Source organism: Numenius arquata, chromosome 7 (genome assembly GCF_964106895.1).
Source record: "Numenius arquata chromosome 7, bNumArq3.hap1.1, whole genome shotgun sequence".
NCBI classification, from domain to species: Eukaryota; Metazoa; Chordata; class Aves; order Charadriiformes; family Scolopacidae; genus Numenius; species Numenius arquata.
In genome coordinates this window covers 59,547,728-59,567,890 of record NC_133582.1, presented here as the reverse complement: position 1 = coordinate 59,567,890, position 20,163 = coordinate 59,547,728, and the positions used below count along the sequence as shown (strand labels likewise).

Below are 20,163 nucleotides of genomic sequence, written 5' to 3'. Positions count from 1 at the left end.
CCTCTGTCGACAGCATTATTGGTCAGGACAGCATAATCTAATATCCTGGCTTGCAATTTTGCAGCCACCTCCCTTCTAAAGTTACATTTCAAATAGCTTCTGTGACTTTTAATAGGTAGAAGGGATTAAAAGGAAATCTGCAATACAAGCTTTCATTAAACGTACTGATGAAGGAGCTGAGAAGGCTATGGGTTTGCTTATATCTCTTCCATTGCTTTCAGTCAGGGCAGATGCCCATCTTCTCAAATGAACACTTAAGGGTTTTTCTTTTCTTTTCTTCCTCAGCATCACAAAAATGTAAATGGCAGACCCTGCAGCAGCACTTAGCATTAAGAACTGCTCATTGCATGACTTCACCTGGCCCAAAAGGCTGTAGAAACCAAGTCCTTCCTCGTCCTGACTGGTTACTGGAGGGCTGGGTGGGGTTCACAGCTCGACTGGTTTTCACATCTCCCTTTTTGTCCTCCATGGTGGGGATCACCACCACCGGGATGAGTGTGCACTGTTCGAGCGTGCCATCGGAGGACATAACTTCAGTGTATCCATCTTCACAACTGCACGTTCTAGTCTGTAGGGAACAAGTGTTTTACACTGTGTAGCAGAAAAACACGGTTTTCTGTGAGCCATAAAGCATAACAACACGGATGACTGGAAGAGAAGACTGTTTTGATGAGTGCTAGCCTGGAGAGTACCTCTTCATATATTTCTATGCAGGTTCGTCCCAAGCCAATAGAGTCTATTCAACATTTAATTGAAAGGCAGAAAATGGTCTGAAGTTGATTTTAACCAGTTAACGTTTAGCAAAAAATCTCTGAAAATACTTTTTGTTGGCAGAATCTTTGCAATGCAGAGAGATGGGTGGGAAGCCCTGGCGGGGTTGTTCTATGCCCCAATGCAGTAGCACATACCTCACTGCAGTAAGCATGGGGTTGGCTGCACGGTGGGTTACATGACCTGTCAGCGTCTGGCTGGCGCATCACTAAACAGCCCCCTGTAGGACAGAAAATCATATTTTGACACGGCAATACCTCACCCCCGGTGGAGTTACTGATGTCATTACTTGCTACAGTATGTCATGGATTATAGTTTTATTGCTAATTTGAATTTAAGAGTCCTCTTACTCTAAGGTGAAGGATAATTGGTATCAAGTATTTTCTTACAGGTAGAGTAAGGATACAGCACATGTATTTGCATTCATGTGCATTTTAGAGAACTAATATTCGGCAAGTGAATCTTTTATTTTTCCCTTTGGTAGATTGCTCAAAAAACATTTTAAATGTTTTGTTGTGCTTACAGATTTTGGTTATCTAGGGCCCTCCTTATGACTTAAATATTAAAACCATGGCCACAAAGAAAATAAAAGCATATTTTTTTAAATTTATATCTTTGCCTGTTAAACTGAAACCAAACTACTCATCCAGTTTATGAATGGATACCTGTTTTCTGCTGCTCCTCAGTAGTCACTTTTACACATGCTATAGCTTTGCCTCTTATGAGGCCACGCTTCATGCTAGTCTAAGACAGATTTTTGAAAGTAGTATTATCAGTAAAGCATGTACTGAATGCTATGATACTGATGATATAGTGGATTTCAGTCTTTTTCCTTTTTATACAGTCCTCGTTCTCATTTCTACAGCTTTAGGTACAGTGCAGTTATTGTTATGGACCAATACACACAATCAGGCTTTCACTATCATCTCAGCCAGAATGACTTTACATTTAGAATCAGTTTGAATTTATCACGTTTCCTTCCATCTTACAGAAGAGGGATATGAGGTACGTAGTTTAAAATTTATACTGCTACAGGATGACTTATATCTTGCATCTCCCAAATTAATAACATTTTTATACTGGTGTGATATGATGATGAAATCCTGATAGCTGAGGTTGGTCCCAGCTGTAGCAGATGCAGTTAGATGTGGTTACGTAGATCCAAGTGTTAACGGGATGGCCAATGGAAAACAAAGAAAACCCTGCTGGTTGCCATAACTTTCCCCACCCGCAGAAAAGAAAATTGTCCATCCTAGCATACAAATCACATGCCTGTGGGAATCTATGTAATAAAATATCAGTCATCCAAGGAAGCTGCAGAAGGAAAGAGTTGCCTCATCGCCCATGGGAAACAACACCTTCAAGTAAAAAAGAACTATTCAGCATGATAATATTATGCAAGTAAATAAATAAAGGCCTTAGTATACCAACAGGACTCATAAAAAATGTCTGAATTAAAATACATTATACTAGAGACAATATGTAGCAATAGGGCAGCAAAGAAACACAGAGATACGGGTTGATTCTACATCAAAATAGGCAATCTCCATTTAAATCAATTGTGTATGTCCATCTATCAGTTCGAGCTCTTAAATACTGTCGTTTACACAAACAAATTCCAAAAAAATGTTCACATGTAAATTACAATCTGGTTCATGACTGTATACTTCATGCAGAGAAGTTCTTGCAGAACATTATACTTGAGTGTTTTGCATGAAAACTATCAGGAACATACAAAAAAATACAGTTTCGCATTGCATGGAAACTGGTGACTACATTCTCTGGAATTTTCTATTAGTATTCATTTCAAATCAGAAAGTTACCGCAGCTTTAAAACCATGTACTAACAAACTTTGAAAAAAAGAGATACAACATAGGTGTGAGGCTAGTCTGCCTAGGAGGCCCCGTCATGAATAATCTGCCAACAACACATATTCATACATTAGTATTTCCTGGAATTTATCACATGGCTGTATTCAGTCAAATCAGAACAAGCTATTATTTTTATGTGACTGACTGTGATTTGTGAATATGTTCTGATTTTAACATCTCAGAGCCCTAATCGCCAAGATGCTACTTATTTTGAAATCCTGCAGGACCTTTAACAGATAATATCATATACTAATTTCAATAACAATCCTTAATTAGACTTTTACTTACCATGAAAGCATCTTAGCTAAGCAGAAAGCAATCAAGGTGCATAAGTAATGCCCTGTTGCATTTTAATATTCTTACAGTACAAGGTCACACTTGCAAAAGAGACTTTAGATTACTAAGTATTATTTCAAAATCTTGTAAAAATAATACAGATATTTTAGTTCTACTGTTACAACAAGACAGTAGTGGTGGATTCCATCATCAAGAACTATCGTATTGGCAGTCCATGAATTAGAGCTCTCCTATGGCATTGAGGATGTGCTTTGGTTTTCACAAAAAAGTAGTTACATCCCATAGCTGTTCACTGAAGTATCCTGCTATAGATTTACATCACTGAAGTAAAGAAAGAAACCTATATTAGCACATTTATTAAAATTTGATATTTTGTGATTTTAAGGAGATATATGAGTGCTATTATCAGTCACACATATATCAATCATTGCATCCCTCTCTGCCCCTGCACAGGCACTGAAATGAACTTTAATATGTACAAGTTCTATTTGTTGTAGGGCTTGGATTCTAAAACCCTAAATTTAGAAGTGTAAGGATGTCTATTGTACATAAAATACACAATATAAAACATTCCAGGTTCAGTACAGAAAATAACATTTATGTTTACTTTTTGCATTACAGGCTGCATAATTCTGGAAAAGAAATGACATGATGATTCAAGACAGAACATTGATTCATATATCAGGAACAACTGTTTTTAGCAGATTCTTTTTAAAAAAAATAATTCCATTTGTTGGGAAAAGACATTATCCACCTACTTTCCAGGCCTTAGTGTATATATAAAAAGAGTAGTTACCTGTGACGTTTAAACCATCTGACCTTTGGCACCACACGGTTCGAGAAGATCCCTTCCATGGACTAGCCATCCACTTGTATTCATAGCACTGCCCATCTACACAGAGAACATTCACTTACCAAGAAATCTGATTACAAGATTTTAGGTCAACACCAGTGGCAGCTGCACTCATCAGTAGACCATACTCATTATGTTAAATGGCTTTTATGGCTAAGTAGGCCCCTTTCGCCTTCACCCAGCAACTTAGAAGGGTGCACAGCACACATAGAAGCCCCAAGGTCTCCTGCACCTACTGGATACGTAGAGAATAGACCAGATGTATCCCCAACACAAACCACAGTGCATGTGGAGTAAGCCTAATGCAGTTAATGGGCAAAACAGATGTTTCCAATAACCTCATAATGGTTGCGGCCCATCTGTTGCCCAAAACTCATTTAGGAGTCAGGTTCCTTTCCTGGTAACTCTGAGCTTCAGTCAATGCTCCAGCACTTGGTGAAGTGGCTGGGGTTGCATCTGGCTTCATGTCTCCACTCTGCAGTACATCTGCCATACAGCCTGGGATAAATCATGCAGTCCTTCTGCACCTTAACTCCCTTATAAATGTGTTTCCTTTTTGCCTGATCTCTCTGGCAATGGAATGGACAAGAAACGTCTGTACAGGAAATGACATTTCTTAGGTACTTTGTCCAGTACCATGGTAAGCATGACTGAGATTTTTTAATGTCAGTGTCATGCGATAACAACAATTCCAAGGGAAGAGAGAAATCTAAATTTGGTTATGTATCAAAACTTAAAGATTTCTTTTTATTAATGTTATCAAGCGGATAAGGCAACTATTTTTTCCCATATCATAAAAAGAAATTTCATCATTAAAAAAGGATCATCAGTTCTCCAAAGACTTTGTTCAAAGTGGTAGCATATGATAGCTAGCATCTGAAAGGTTTTCTGTTTACAGTTGATATTTGAAAAACAAAAATTTAAGTGCATTTCTATATCTATCAAGTCTGTATTTGCCTAAATTTGATAACATGAACAGAAAGAAAATAAAACTATGGTCATTCTGGTTTTTTTGGTGGGTTTTTTTGTTTTTTTTTTTTTGTTTTTTTTTTTTTTTTTTTTTTTCATGGGAAGTGACCTTATGTGTATTTTGGTGCTTACCATTGCACGGTCTTGTTTCCAAAGCCTGTTCTGGACAGAGATGTTGATTCTCTAATTCCTGAATGATCACTGCCCGAGATCGGACTTGTATCCCTCCAAAGCCAAGATCCTCACCATTAACACAGGTTAATTGACAAAGGCTCCACTCTGACCACTCTCTCAAGTAACAGTCCCCTGTCGAAGAGCAATTTCATAAGATGAATGACCATCACATGTGAAGAGTTTTTTGCACTGAATATGTCTTAGAAAAACTGTCCAAATCTGGTTTCTTAATTTTCCCTCTTTATAGTTCCCTTCATTCCTCTTTTTAAACATGACTTATAGTTAAGAGACTATAACATTTTGACACTCTCCGAATGTCTGTGCAGAAGAAAATAGTAATAAAAAGATTATACAAAAGCCTATTTGTTCTAAAGCATTCCCTAATGTTCTGTAGCATTCCCATTTCTGAATAACACCACTCAACGTTTGGATTTTTGTAAATTTTAGGGTATTGTGCACTGTATGCCTTAGGCTACATTTATATCTCTTGTTCACAATTCTTCTTTGATCTTAGAAAGAGAAAACATTCTCTAGTTTTAAAAAGCTTGATTGTTGCTTATTCTCATGCAGAATTTCTCTAAACAGACAGTAGAAACAACTGCTAGAACATTCTTGCAAGAAAGGGAAATGGGAAGGTGATTAAAATGTCTGCTCTGGCTATTTCACGTTAGCATAATAGAGATTTGTAGAATGTTTTCTTATAGTGTAAAACTGAAAAATAAAATTATACCAATGACACTAATTAGCATGACTGGCTAAAGAACATTTAAGGAAGATCTGAGGCACAACACAAAGAGACCATTTTGTTAAAACTGCAGTACAAAATGGGATTAGACCGTGCACAGACTCATAAATAAACCTCTTAGTTCTCATTATTTCAGTGAAAGAGATATTAAAAATTCATGCTACCTTGCATTATACTGATGACAGATATAATCAGTACTGTGTTGACCAGATGCCTGATTAATGAAGGAATTTTATTTGCCAACGTTAGGAAAGCATGCAAAGAAATGAATAATTGAAGAACTGATGTATACATAATAGGAAAACAAGTAGTGATTTTTGGAAACATTAGTTGGAGCATATCATTAGCACATCCCCACAGGGCAGTTACTCTTGCTGGCTAAATGTGAGATTGTTGAAGAGCAGGTTCCTGCTCAGCAAAATTTTAAAAGTGAGCAGTAAGCAGCTACATTTTTTTTAATATATAATTGACAAACAGAAAACATAACTACAAACTTTTTTTTCTTCCAATTTTAATTTAATAAGTTAAAATATTGGAAAATCACACAATTGGAATGCTGTGCACAAAGCAGTGATGGAGGCCTCTCCATTTTTGATTATTTTCTATTTATTGAGGCAACTACCTTCGGTCCAATCTGAAATGAACTGGAAAAAATTCTGAGAAAGAGGAATTGCAAAAGAACAAAACCAGAGTGCTGGTGTGGAATGATAGCTACATTAGAACTGAAGGAGTTAATCACTGCTTCTGAAGATATATCACTAATGACTCTACTGAACAACAATAATATACTTCAAATTCTACAAATAAGTGTTTGAAATGAACTGGAGGGGTTTTACTGGAAATTAAACAGCTGTTATAGGCTCTTAATCCTTCTCACTAAAAGGGTCATGGACCTGATCATTTATAACAGCTCCTTTGGATTAAGTCTACAAGGGCAATGATAGTGCATGTCACATCCAGTGAGTTAAACAGCTAGAAACACATTTTCTCAGAGACCAAAATACTAGTTTCCTTTGGAATAGCCCCTTAAAACAAAAAATTAGATTCTCTAGCTTATCCTCCTTAGACATCTGTAAAAGGCATCAAGTTCTTAGCCACTGCTAAAAGTATTAATAAACCTGTTAGGTGATCTAAGCACTTAAAGCAAATATTTAGCTGTAAACCAACACTCTTCCTTATAGAGTTAAACACAGGTTTTATTTCAAAAGATTTTGTGAAAAAAATACATTCTCCTTAGGTACAATCTGTGACCGAGACATGTCTTTTATAAAATTTAAAACCTGGTATTTTTTAAATTGATTTATTGTCATGAAGCCACTACCGGAAAGTGGTGACTCTGTTGGTCATTTGATGGATTAATCCAATCAGTAAAGCATGTGAAAAAATTTAATTGCCTGTGGGTAATGCTAGGCGCTGATAACTGTAATGATACCCAACCAATCCTGAAATGCAACACTTATTTGAATAGCTTTGTTACCTGGACAAGGGACAGTGCAGGTTTCCTCAAGTATCATCTTCTTATTACCATCTATAATAGGCTCTATTTCTCCACAGAATTCCTCATCAACTATTTTGCCAACATCTTCAGCGGATCCATCAAAAACCACACAGGAAATGTTCCTCACTCGTGTTCCCTCTCCACATTGAGCATCCTGGGGAAGGAGGACATACATGGATGCTGGACAGAAGAAAGTGTCAAAAGACTAGATCTGACTTACATGTCACTCTGTTTCCCATTATTTTTTGCTTAATGACTTATTCACTCCAGTAGGGGAAAAATAATTAAAAAACCCCAAAAAACCTTGTTCTTTGCTTCTGAAACAAACAAACAAACCCAAAAACTCTGCTGGCTGCTATGACTATTTCTCAAGTATGGAGTTAATTATGCCTTTGAATTGCAACTGTATTGCAGCAGTATCTCAAGCAGAGATCTCTTCTAGGATGCCAATCTATTTCCACAGAAGTTCTTTTACAATAGAAGGATTTCAATTATTAGCAAAGATGCTGCTCAGGTGCCAAAGTTTACATTTATACTTTGAATATCTGTAGGACATTGTTATATCTATTGAAAAACATAATAAAATAAAATATTATTATTTTGTTATCTAAAAATAAATCTTTAGGTTTTGTATAAGAGAGGTGGAAGCAAATTTTTTACTCTGTTTTTACACAAGTGTCTGAACACATCACAAATATGCCTAGATATACAAGCTGCATAACTTCAACATCCCATATGACTTTTACCTCTACTTTGCATGCAGACCATTGACCATATTGCCATCGATAACACGGTTTTACTGGACAGGGCTTGAATTGCTCCATCTGAGAGGGACAAGGTCTCCCATCACCCTGAAATGGCTGATTTATGGTCCTTCTTCTGATCATTTTTCCTGTAAATGAGAAACAGCAATATAACTAACAAGAAAGTGGTTAGACTGATTTATTCCTCAAGATGGTTCTATTTTGGTAAAAAGCATTGTGTTTGAATAAAGTATTTTTTCATACATTTGACAAATTAATTGTGAAGCAGATCAGTTGCCTCTCAGCAAATGTAAGTTGATATAACAGACACTTTATATTCTATCATTGGCACTGCAAGAAGTGCAAGAAGATGCATTACAGATTGCTCCTGTAACAGCAAACAAAAGTAGTTCAGAAGCCTGGGGAAAAATACTCTTTCTGAATGTGACAATATGTTTGTGGCACTTCGGTGGAGATTTTGGCTCCTCATCTGGAGTTTGCTGCTAGAAGAAACCAACATTTTCTGTTCTTCCCTGTGTTGATACAGAATCATGTGTCCCATGGTTGTCTGATTCCTGCAGCCAGGAACAGCTTGCAACTTTCCCTCACTGTCTGTCTGGATAACGTGATGTGCAGATTTTGCAGGGGATGGAGGATTCTTCACTTAGGCCCAAAGAAAATTAAAATACAACAGGCTTATCCAACATTAATCTCCTCTTCAACCATGAGTAGCATGCTACCCAGCATAACTGAGATACAGGTTCTATTTCCCATACTTATATGAACAGAGAGAAGAAGAAATTTTTATCCTTTCCGCAACTCTTGCTTCTTTCATCTTGCAGTGAAAATTAGACCACTAGGCTTCATTACAGAGCGGCCACGTCGTATAACCAAAATAGTGTTTGTGTGTCAGGAGTAGCAGTAAACTGGCTGCTCTAGACTCGTCACCTCACAAACGTGTCCACAAAACCAAGACAGCTCTGGCATTTTAATCTATATATAGAGATAAATATATGAACCACGTCTGAATTAAGATGTGTATATTTAAATTTGTATACTGAGGCTTATATTAAACTGAGGCGTTACATAGATTTACATAGATAACACCCAGTGTCATACATAACACCCAGACAGTGTTCACTGCAGCTAGTCAGAAAGATGCTTGCCAAGTGGATCCTCATCATTCTTGGATCCGCAGCTGCTCCAACTGAGATGTCACCAGAGAAAAAAAAAAAAATAAAAGATTTTCTTGAAAAGTACTGGAGAAAAAACCCCGAAGAATGGCAACGAGCTGAATTCTTGCATACGGAATTCTTCCTCGACTTTACGGGTATTTGGATGGGTGCACCGGAGTGACTCAACTTTGTGGTCACTGGGTTTATCAGATGGTTATATTGAAAAACAGCAGTTGCTTCCAACTTCCTACCTAACAGGAAAGTTACAGCTTCAAGATTTACATGTGAAGTTGTCATAATCTGTTAAAAACACAGAAAATTCGAAAGCTGCTTTATGTTACTATTTAAAATAATTTTTCCCACTTCTACAAATAAATTCTATACTTGGAACACACAGGAATTTCAGAGAGTGACCCACCTTCACATTTTGAAAAAACACAGCAACAATAATTCTTATTCAGAAAAATATCAGGTCAATTGTTCAGGTCTTGTATATAAACAGAAGCATGTACAGGAAAATCTGGTACCATATTTAAGCCTTTAGTAGAGACATTAGTTCAATTCTCACTCTATAAAGGTTATTTTGAACATAGAAGTGTAGATTATTTGAACGTAGAAGTCATGCTTTGGGAGGTAATGTCAAGAACGGAAACATTATTACATTATTAGATACTGCAATATCAAATTATTAACTATTATCATTAAGAAATATTCACATTAGTGTTTTTTTTCTCAATATATCATTCATTATATCTCACTGTTCCCAGAGTCTGAATGTATTCTGAGCCAAATTGTCCTTATCTTCAGTGAGGATGGTCTCACTGAAGCCTATTATTTCCATGAATATGGCTGATTTAGATCCCCATCACTCTCCCTAGCTAGTTACATTAACTAGTTCTGTGAGAAGAGTTATTATTGCTTTTCTTAAAGAAAAAAAAAAAGGTCAGCTTTAAAATATATATATACTGACCTGTAAGGCCACATGTTTGTGAGCACTCAGACCAAGGGGACCAGTCTGAGAGCTGACAGTTCACAGGACATTCCACCACACAGGACATATTCATTTGCCATGTCTTCTCCAAACCAAGCTAAAAGAAAATATTCAATGGTCAGCAGGTAATGTCAGTGTGTGTCATGGGTGCAGGGTATGCATTTGGACATGGTGATAAAGCTTTAAGCAAGCATGAAGTCATTACTAAATAAAAAGTAAAGCAATTAGAACATTTAAAAATAAAAAAGTAAAAGCTGCAGATGCTGGAGGAGTATGAGAGAAGGTGACACAGAAAATAGCCAGACTCCCATGTTTTCCCAAAAATACATTCTGTATTGAGCTCCTCTTTGGGCAGGAGTCTGCCTACCACTAACAAATGATGGTACCTCCACCTGGAAAGAAGAATTTTATGGCCATGCTTGGAGACAGCACAGTGGCTACATGGTCCTGTGGTCTGATCCTGTAAACTCATTTCTGTGTTCTTATAAACTCCCAGACTCCAGATTTTCCCCATCCAAAGAAGAAAAGAGCTATTTTCACTAACACACACGAGAATATATGATGCGAAATGGAATACAACTGATGGCATAAATATTTGCATGACAATAATAATCCCTGCAGCCTGTATGGCTTCAGAATGAGTTATAAGGACAGGTTGATTATAGCACGTATGATATAAAACATGAAAGAAAATCAATCCTGCCAATATGAACAGATCTGCAGCTTCCCAGCATAAAAGACTGTCCTCTTCATTGGCCCTCACCGGTGGACCTTGGTCATCATTGAGGCCTTTCAGAATCCCGGGAGGCTGTGGATATCTTTAAGTAGATAAAATCCCCATATGGTTTTAAAAAAAAAAAAAAAAAGCAAACTAGACATTTCAAAACCTATTAATTTTAATGACTGGAAAGGTTAATGACATAAAGCCAGCAGTTAAGGCTTTAAAAAGGAAATAAAAACACTATTTCCTACTAAATGCAAGCATAGAGCAATAATTAGGCACAACATTAACATGTCCTCCATAAATAAACTACCACAAGTACTGAAAAAGTCTCACCCTGATAGACTCACCAAGTCTTAAATTTGCATTTGCAGTACCATTTACTGAGACAAATGAGGTTTTAGGCCTCTGTTCTGTTTTATATATCAAAGAACGAGTTCTCTGTGGTGCAGTATAACCTTGATTATCCAGCTATTGCACACAGGCAACACCTGAAACCTTTGGATAATTAGGAAACTAGAGAACCATCTTTGAAGTCTGTATTTGGGGCAAATCTTCTGAGCAAAGGCTTTAAAGCCTCCTGAATTGATTCCTGCCAATTATAGAAACACAATTGCTCTCTTTGAAGACTGGCCTTCTCGGCTGGACTTTGGCAGCTAGAGAAGGAAAAGCCCAAGAGAGGTATTACAGGTGAGGAGGAGAAAGTCGAAGGCCAGATTACCCAGTGATACGCCATTTGCACATCTTAGGTACTGAAGTGTTGCTGAAATAGATTTGGAGAACAATTGGCAGGCTGCAATTTGATATTAATCACGTTTTCTTTTCTCATCCCTCTCCTTCCCTCAGTTGATGAACCAAAATTCACCTTGAATTGCTTAGAAAACATTTGGAAAAGTGTTCAGTAGCTTCCTTCAAAACCCGCCTGGACACGTTCCTGTGCAACCTGCTCTGGGTGGACCTGCTCTGGCAGGGGGTTGGACTAGATGATCTCCAGAGGTCCCTTCCAACCTTCTGTAATTCCGTGATTCTGTGATTCCTTATCTGAAAGAACCTCTGGTCTGGATGAGTTATGATTTCTGGTTCAAGAATGGCAAGGACGAGAGGAGTTGCACTGGAAGCTGCCACTGAGTGCCCTGTACTTTTGGTTGCACATGCCAGGAGCAGCAGGTGGCCAGACCACCACGCTCTATAAACAGTGTGATCCACAAAAAGTATCTCTGTTTGTCTATAGGAATGTTTGGCACCACAGATTAGCCTCTGCTGGAGGTTAATCATGTAATCTGACAAGCAGACTATTTGCCAATAAAACAGAAAAAAGTTTGCTTTCTAATGCAGACAAAACTGCTGTTTTCTAGGCTTTTCTGATCTTTAATTGAAGGTAAATGAGTAAGTCCATAAATATGAATGTGACCAGGACCAGCTCACTTTAGGCGATTTGATTTTAAAATACTCAAGGAAAAGACAAGCCAAGTTCTTGTGATGTGCTAATTTTGTAGAGTTAGAGAACAAGTAATCCAGTATTACTGTGCCTTCAGAGTTTGAAGGGAACTATGTTAACATAATGAGGACTTGGAAATAAGCTCTAGAAATTGATTTATCCTGGCAGTAATCAGGATGAGTGGCTAGCTTCTTTAGCTGATTGACTGAAACAAGCACAAGATCATATGGACACGTTAGGAAACCAGAACACGGGGGCAGGGAAGAAATGTTAGTATTTAACTATGCTGATGCTCATACATGGAGATGGTGATAGTCAAAAGGCAGCATGAAGGGTATTTTTATATATGGCTTTTAGTGGTTTCTTGAACGACATATTTTATATAGGAAGTCAGCCGTTGCAACTACACATTCTTTTCTTAGGGATCAGGATAGGTTTAACTATTCTGATCTCTCTTCTTTGCATATAATGAGAATTATAGTTCTGTAAATGTATCTGCACAAAAATTAAATAGAACTTTTGCTTTATTCATTCACCTAGTATAAAGTTTTATGATAGCCCAGGGGACATTCCATTAGCTAAATCGCTACAAAGTTATTTAATCTTTCTCTTACCATTAACTTTTCTAACCACATGCACCTTACTTTGAATTTTACTTAATCTTCCTGTGCTGCCCTTATAATGCAAAAACACAGCAAAAACCCCCACCCTGAAGGATCATCTGTGATTAGATTAGCGAGAAGTGCATAGTGTGTATTCACATTTTGATAATTTCTTGAATATTCTCCTCTCATGGCATGGAAAATCCCGGAGTTGGCTTTTACATTTTTAGAGTGAAGGTTCTGGAAAGATCTGAACAGCTCGGCTGTCTTGTTAATCAGGTTAACAGGTTTTACTCCTCACAGTTATTGGATCAGCCTTTGACCTTTTTGTACCACTGCTTACACATCCATAATTCAAGAAATAGCCTTAACGGTATGACTGGGGAGGGGGTCAGGGCTTTCTACAGGAAGAGGTATCTCTGTATGGTCTAGCAAATCAAAAGAGCAAATAAGACTGTATCGCAGCGGTTGCTGATAAAGCCACGACCCCACTGCAGTGATGTCTGTTGGCCAGTCATTTAGGGCAAGTAGCTTTTGAGATATTATCTTGTTGCTCAAATTATTTCTCTGAGCAATAAACTTTCATTTCCTAAATATAGGAAAGCTCCAGTGGTTTTCTGCCATGAGATTTCAGTGTAAAATGTAATTATTTGTTCTAAATGTTGCTCAAAACCTTTGGTTAACAACAGGAATAATTTCTTGGCTTTATGTTAAAAGAAATATATTTCCACTTAAAATCTAATAAAGCATATTTTTTTTCTATTGAAATATTCATGTGGATGGATATTTTATATCATGTCTTGGTATGAATTAATCAATATTGCAGTCTCTTACAAATAACCCAAGAGCCAATTTTTTTTTTTTCTTTTAACGCATTAAAACATTAACAGAATGCATTAATGAATTCCCCTATTAATACCAGAGAAACTTGCTGGTAGGTAGCCAGATCCTGACTTCTTTCCCTGAGACATAAATGATCAAATTATTACATTTGATTATAAACCCAAGAGGGGTGAAAGAGGAATTTGGGACAAAAGTCAGGTGCCGGCTTCAGATGAAACCTCCTGCTTTTGCTAAGAGCTTACAGATTCAGGAATCCAAGATGCTGGAGGGGGTTGGAGAAGCCTAAGTAGGTCTGATACACCATTACAAAACTATAGTCCAGGGTACATGGTGGCTTCCTGACTCCCTCCACTTCTGATGAGACTCTTCTCCATGAGCGCGTCCTGCAGAGCAGCTACTAGCCAGGAAGGTCCAATGGAAAAGGTGTTGGTACCAAAGCTGCTGTGGAGGCCACTCCACCTTAGTCCCACATTGCAAGTGGTTTTGTTTCTGATGTTGAGGTGGTGGGGGAATGGCAGCTGAAACAAGTTCAGTTCCTTTCCATCAGAAATACATGCAGGATTGCCCTTAATGCAACACTTGTGTTGCATTTTCACAGAATCACAGAATCTTCTTGGTTGGAAGGGACCTTTGAGATCATCGAGTCCAAGTAAAAAAAAACCCCAAAAAACAAAAAACAAACCCCCCCCAAAACAAAAAACAAACACACACCAAAACCAAAACAAACAAACAAACAAAACCAAAACAAAACCACACAAAACAAACACCCACAACCACACACCACACCCACCCACAAACAGACACAAACCAACAATCTCGGGCGCTAGAGCATGCCCTGAAGTGCCATGTCTACACGTTTTTTAAATATCTCCAGGGATGGTGACTCCACCACCTCCCTGGGCAGGCTGTTCCTGTGCCTGACCACTCTCTCAGTAAAGTAATTCTTCCTAATATCTAATCTAAACCTCCCCTGCCGCAACTTCAGACCATTTCCTCTGGTCCTGTCATTATTTCCTTGGGAGAAGAGGCCAACACCCACCTCTCTACAACCTCCTCTCAGGTAGTTGGAGAGGGCAATGAGGTCCCTCCTCAGCCTCCTCTTCTCCAAACTAAACATGCCCAGTTCCCTCAGCCTCTCCTCATATGACTTGTTCTCTAGACCCCTCACCAGCTTGGTGGCTCTCCTCCGGACACGCTCCAGCAGCTCCTGTAGTGAGGGGCCCAGAACTGAACACAGCACTGGAGGTGAGGCTTCACCAGGGCTGAGTATAGAGGCACAATCACTTCCCTACTCCTGCTGGCCACACTGTTCCTGATACAGGCCAGGATGCCGTTGGCCTTCTTGGCCACCTGGGCACACTGCTGGCTCATGTTAAGCCGGCTGTCCACCAACACGCCCAGGTCCTTTTCTGCTGGGCAGCTTTCCAGCTACTCTTCCCCAGGCCTGTAGCATTGCTTGGGGTTGTTGTGACTGAAATGCAGGACCCGGCACTTGGCCTTATTAAACCTCATCCCACTGGCCTTGGCCCATTGATCCAACCTGTCCAGGTCCCTCTGTAGAGCCTTCCGACCCTCAAGCAGATCAACATTCCCACCTAGCTTGGTGTCATCTGCAAACTTATTGAGGGTGCACTCAATCCCCTTATCTAGATCATCAATAAAGATATTAAACAAGATTGGCCCCAAAACTGAGCCCTGAGGGACACCACTGGTGACCGGCCGCCAACTGGATTTCACCCCATTAATTACAACTCTCTGGGCATGGCCATCCAGCCAGTTTTTTACCCAGTGAAGAGTACACTTGTCTATGCCATGATTCGCCAGCTTCTCCAGGAGAACGCTGTGGGGGACGGTGTCAAAGGCCTTACCAAAGTCCAAGTAGACAATGTCCACAGCCTTCCCTACATCGAGAAGGCGGGTCACATGGTAATAAAAAGAGATCAAGTTGGTTAAGCAGGACCTCCCTTTCATAAACCCATGCTGGCTGGCCCTGATCCCTCAGCTGCCCTGCACTTGCCGTGAGAGCTCACTCAAGATGATCTTCTCCATGATCTTTCCCAGTCCCGAGGTCAGACTGACAGGCCTATAGTTTCCCAGATCATCCTTCTGGCCCTTCTTGTAGATGGGTGTCACACTGGCCACCTTCCAGTCATCTGGTACCTCTCCTGTTGACCAGGATTGTTGAGAGATAATGGAGAGAGGCTTGCTGAGCTCTCCCGCCAGCTCCCTGAGCACCCTTGGGTGAATTTCCTTCAAATTCCTCTCTCCATGCAATTGAAAACATTAAGAGCAACACACAAAATGCCAGAAAACGACTGCTTTCAAATTTGAAGTTAGTTTCAACATTTGCAAAACTGCTCTTGCAAAATTTAAGGGCTCCCATCTGCTGGTTAGTTCTCCATATATGCTTCTATTTAATATTTCGTTCGTGCTGCACATTTTTTTCACGCTAGCTTGGGTACCTTTTGCATTGCACAGCTGGAGACAAGAAGTTAGCATTCAGCCCAGCTGCAGAACAGCACGTGAGAAACATTTTCCAACACATTGAGTAAATGATTGATACTGGCAGCTGTCCAAGGCTCTGTGCAGGAATTGTATCAAATTAGAATGATGATTAGTGGTGTGATTAAGATTTATTACCTTTATTCTACTTTATTAATTATTGTTTCTAAGCCATTTCCTTCCGGACATAATAATTAGCATACATTCACGGTGGCACTTAAAAGTAACCAAATGAAATTGTATAAAAGTCACTGTTGATGGCACAGGTTATTTCAGAGGTACTTAACAATCCATGAATAATTGCAAAAACATCTGGCGAAGATGATTTACAGGCTGCACAGCTCAGCTGGCTCAGCATTAATTAACACTGTTAGAAGGGAGCTTACTCACAGGTCCCCACTCACCTCTTCACAGTACTTCAGGTCAACCGATTTGCCATCGCTGCGAACACAGTCGAGCATCCGTGTTTTGATACCGTTACCACAGACAGCCTTCTCGCTGAGCTGACACGTGCTCCAGTCTGGAAACGAGGAACTCATTAGTGTAGCAGATATTCTCGATAAGACTCATAATGATCCAATCTCCCACCTAATTCTAATTCTGATGGCCTGAAATAATCTTCACAAACAGCTTTAACACGTGCAGAGGCTCATGGAACCCAGCTGTTACACATTTTTGGAAACAGTCACTGTTCCTGCAAATAGTCAGTGCCATGAAAAGTTCATATTCTGTCTCGTTTGCATGGATTTTGAGCAAATCAAAAAATCGTCATAGAAATAATTTTTCTGGAGTTATAGCATGCGCACGACCCAAGTCGCAAAGTCTCCAATAATATTTTATCTGGATCAAATAGCCTGGACCAGTTTTCAGTACAAGCTCTTCAGCTCCCTCCATATAAGAACAGAAAGCTGAAAAATCAGTCCTGCAAGGCGAATGGAACTAAGCCGTCATCCCAAGCTGTCACCGGATCATAGCACCACAAATACCTGTCACGTTGTAGTCATAGTGGTAGCAGTTTTTGTTCAAAGTGCAGGCTTCTGTCTCGGTGGCAGCAGGACAAGACTTTCCATCATCGGGTTGTCTCAGGGACTCAGCGGACCTTTCACGGACACTACTTCCATTGCATGGCTTGAAAGGGAGATGGGAAACCGCTCTGATATTTCAGCATCCTGACACCTTTTCATGCAACATTATAACACCCTCACAAGTAACCTCCTCCCAGAACACAAATGTAAAATAACAGCCTCACCATTTCCTTGTTATTTCAGAGAGAATTTAGTCTGTTGTTTGACCTTGGTACCACTGAAAATGAAACATCCTCTAACTTAGTAAAACCTTGGTACTTTCCTAACTAGTTCATATTTCAGGAGTGGCACTTTGAAACCATTTAATTCATAAACTGGATATTCAGATGCTCACTTTTCAAATTCCACGCTGCGGTGCACCAGCCCCCAAATACTCAGGGGTCCTGAGACAATTTTTATCTGCGGTTTGGTTTTCTTGACATTTCATTTTGAAATTGCCAGCAGGAAGGGGAGAGGAGACCCACAAATATCTTTTTGTGCTCAGTCTTGATCTACAGACTTTGGTCGTTACAAGACAGTGACATTTTTAGTGCAGTGACAGCACTGCTATGGAGAGGCTCACACCTCGGCTCAAAGATGGACTCACAAACCGCTGCCAAAACTATTCCACCTCACAGAAGCCACCCCACACTGAAGAATGACCACTGGTGACTATATTTTATGTTTTGGAGCAATTTCACTCAATGAATAATACTGACACACTTTATTTGCAACCAACTATCAACGACCCCAAAGATGACAGTGATTATATATGTTTACACGTGTAACAACTGCTCAGCATCTTTGCACAATACATCATATGTACATTTTCAAAGTATGCTCCTAAAATGATAAACATTACACTTCAGTGTACTTCTTACCAAGGAACATCGAGACCACGATCCCCACTCAGATATAACACAGTCCTCGGGACAGGGTAAGGTGCATTTTCTAGCACCAAGTGGCATCTCTTCAGGATCACACAGATAGTCTTCTACAGTGTCAGAAGGACCATCCACGGTGTTCAACATGCACCTGGAAAAAACAACTGCACATAAACTGCATTCGCCGTGGATTTTGTAAAGTAGCTGCGTTCCACGGTATTCCGAAGCATTTCAACATTTTGTCAGCAAATAACAATCACGAAGCAATTGAAGCAACAGAACTAAGTATTGATCTGTGAATATCCAAGAAAAGCTGAAGAGCCGAAAATAATCCTCGCTTTTACAGATTACAACCATATAACGAAATGCACAGAATTTAGACATTCCCTATCAGTGATTTTCTGGGCAGGTGATTTATTTGATGTTAGCTTACCAGTAAGCGAGAATGATGTGAACCAGCCACCATTTCGAGATATTTTGTGCATGCTTCAACTGATAATTTTAAATGTAGAAATATTAGAACTTTTAAAATTTTATATTTTTATTATTAATCCCTAATTTACACAGATGCTTTTAAATTACAATTATATTAAATGAGCGGCTGGAGGCCCAGTTAAAATGAGAAATTAATATGCTCAGTTTCGCAGAGCTGAAGGTGACAGTCTTCATTCCACAATATTTCCAGTGCTGTGGAATCTGCTGCTAACTTATCCCTTCCGCCTGTCAACAGAAGACCCACTAGTACAATACTAGGATCATTCAAATTAAAAGGCTTGAGTTTGTTTTCCAGAATTGCAAGAGAAAAGCTCATATCAATATGAAGCCTTTCACACTCATGGAAATATTCTGAATGCCTTTCATTAGACCACATTATTTTCTTAAAAATATCTTACGTTATCAGACTAAACCCACTTTTGAAACATTCTGTTGTTCTGAGGTAAACACAAGAGATACAGCATGAACTTTGTGGAATTAGCACTCTATGTGATAATAAACGAAAGATTTTTTTTTTAGTCTGAAAGGACTGAAATCACTTTCTTTGATGGTAGTGTTAAAGTTTATTTTTCAACATAAACACTGTTTACTTCTTATTTTTCATGTTGGAATTTTTAAGAGAATTCTTATGGGAATATGTTTAGAAGCTACTATGTGAGAAGAATTGTTCACAGTCTTTCTAACTTTGATGAAGCAAAGAGTAATACTGTGACCTTCTGGAAGCAAACAGTTACACTGAAGAAACAGCGCTATTGCGAACAAAACCTTGTAAATGTGCCCATTTCTAAGTATTTGTGCCAGGGAAAAGAGAACCTTTAGCATTTCACTGCATACCACTCCCATTTTGGTCCTTCGAACTGAATTCATATTATGCAATTACTCAAATTTATGATCTCAAATTGTGTGTCACTTTGCAGTCAGCCATTTAAAAAATAAAAAACAGTTCCCCCCCAAAAAAACCCAAACAAACACCAACCCCAACCTTTGCTGTGTACCACACCATGTGAGGCTAATTTTAATTAACCTTTGATTAGAGCTCTAGGATGACGAAGAAGCCTACAAGATGCTTAGATCAGGTTCAATAAACAGCAGCATATTTCTGGGCTCTTCTTTTTCACTTCAATCACTTTTGACACTTTTTTTTTCCTGTAATAAGTGTAACTATTATTCCCAAAGGTATATGTACTTAGAAGGGCTTTTTTAAAATCATAGCTTCATAGCCTACCTGGTCTAGTGGAAGGTGTCCCTGCCTATGGCAGGGGGTTGGAACTAGATGATTTTTAAGGTCCCTTCCAACCCAAACCATTCTATGATTCCATACAGAAAGAGGACCATTCTACCTTTCAGAAAAGTGAGAAAGTCATACATTGCAGTGTTTAAAGTAGTATAAGAAGTACAATATACACTAGTTTATAAACTAGGAATTGACGTCTATATCCATAATGAGTAGACAGAGCTGTACTGCACTCACTGAAGCTACTCTGATTTACATCAGCCAGGGTTCTGGTCCAGTATGCTAAGGCTGC

The 20,163-nt window shown here is 39.0% G+C and overlaps 1 protein-coding gene across 1 annotated transcript in view; it reads right to left on the bottom strand.

The window, feature by feature from the left end:
• The window catches only part of THSD7A (thrombospondin type 1 domain containing 7A), a 194,225-nt gene that overhangs the window by 4,778 nt on the left and 169,284 nt on the right, over positions 1-20,163 (bottom strand). The window contains exons 18-27 of the mRNA XM_074150357.1: positions 18,140-18,293; positions 17,181-17,322; positions 16,599-16,714; positions 10,068-10,185; positions 7,926-8,071; positions 7,159-7,333; positions 4,895-5,068; positions 3,737-3,832; positions 909-991; positions 358-568 (exon numbers count right to left, since the gene is read on the bottom strand). Of these exons, the coding sequence (XP_074006458.1) occupies positions 358-568; positions 909-991; positions 3,737-3,832; positions 4,895-5,068; positions 7,159-7,333; positions 7,926-8,071; positions 10,068-10,185; positions 16,599-16,714; positions 17,181-17,322; positions 18,140-18,293 (1,415 nt within the window). The remainder of the gene's footprint in view (positions 1-357; positions 569-908; positions 992-3,736; positions 3,833-4,894; positions 5,069-7,158; positions 7,334-7,925; positions 8,072-10,067; positions 10,186-16,598; positions 16,715-17,180; positions 17,323-18,139; positions 18,294-20,163) is intronic.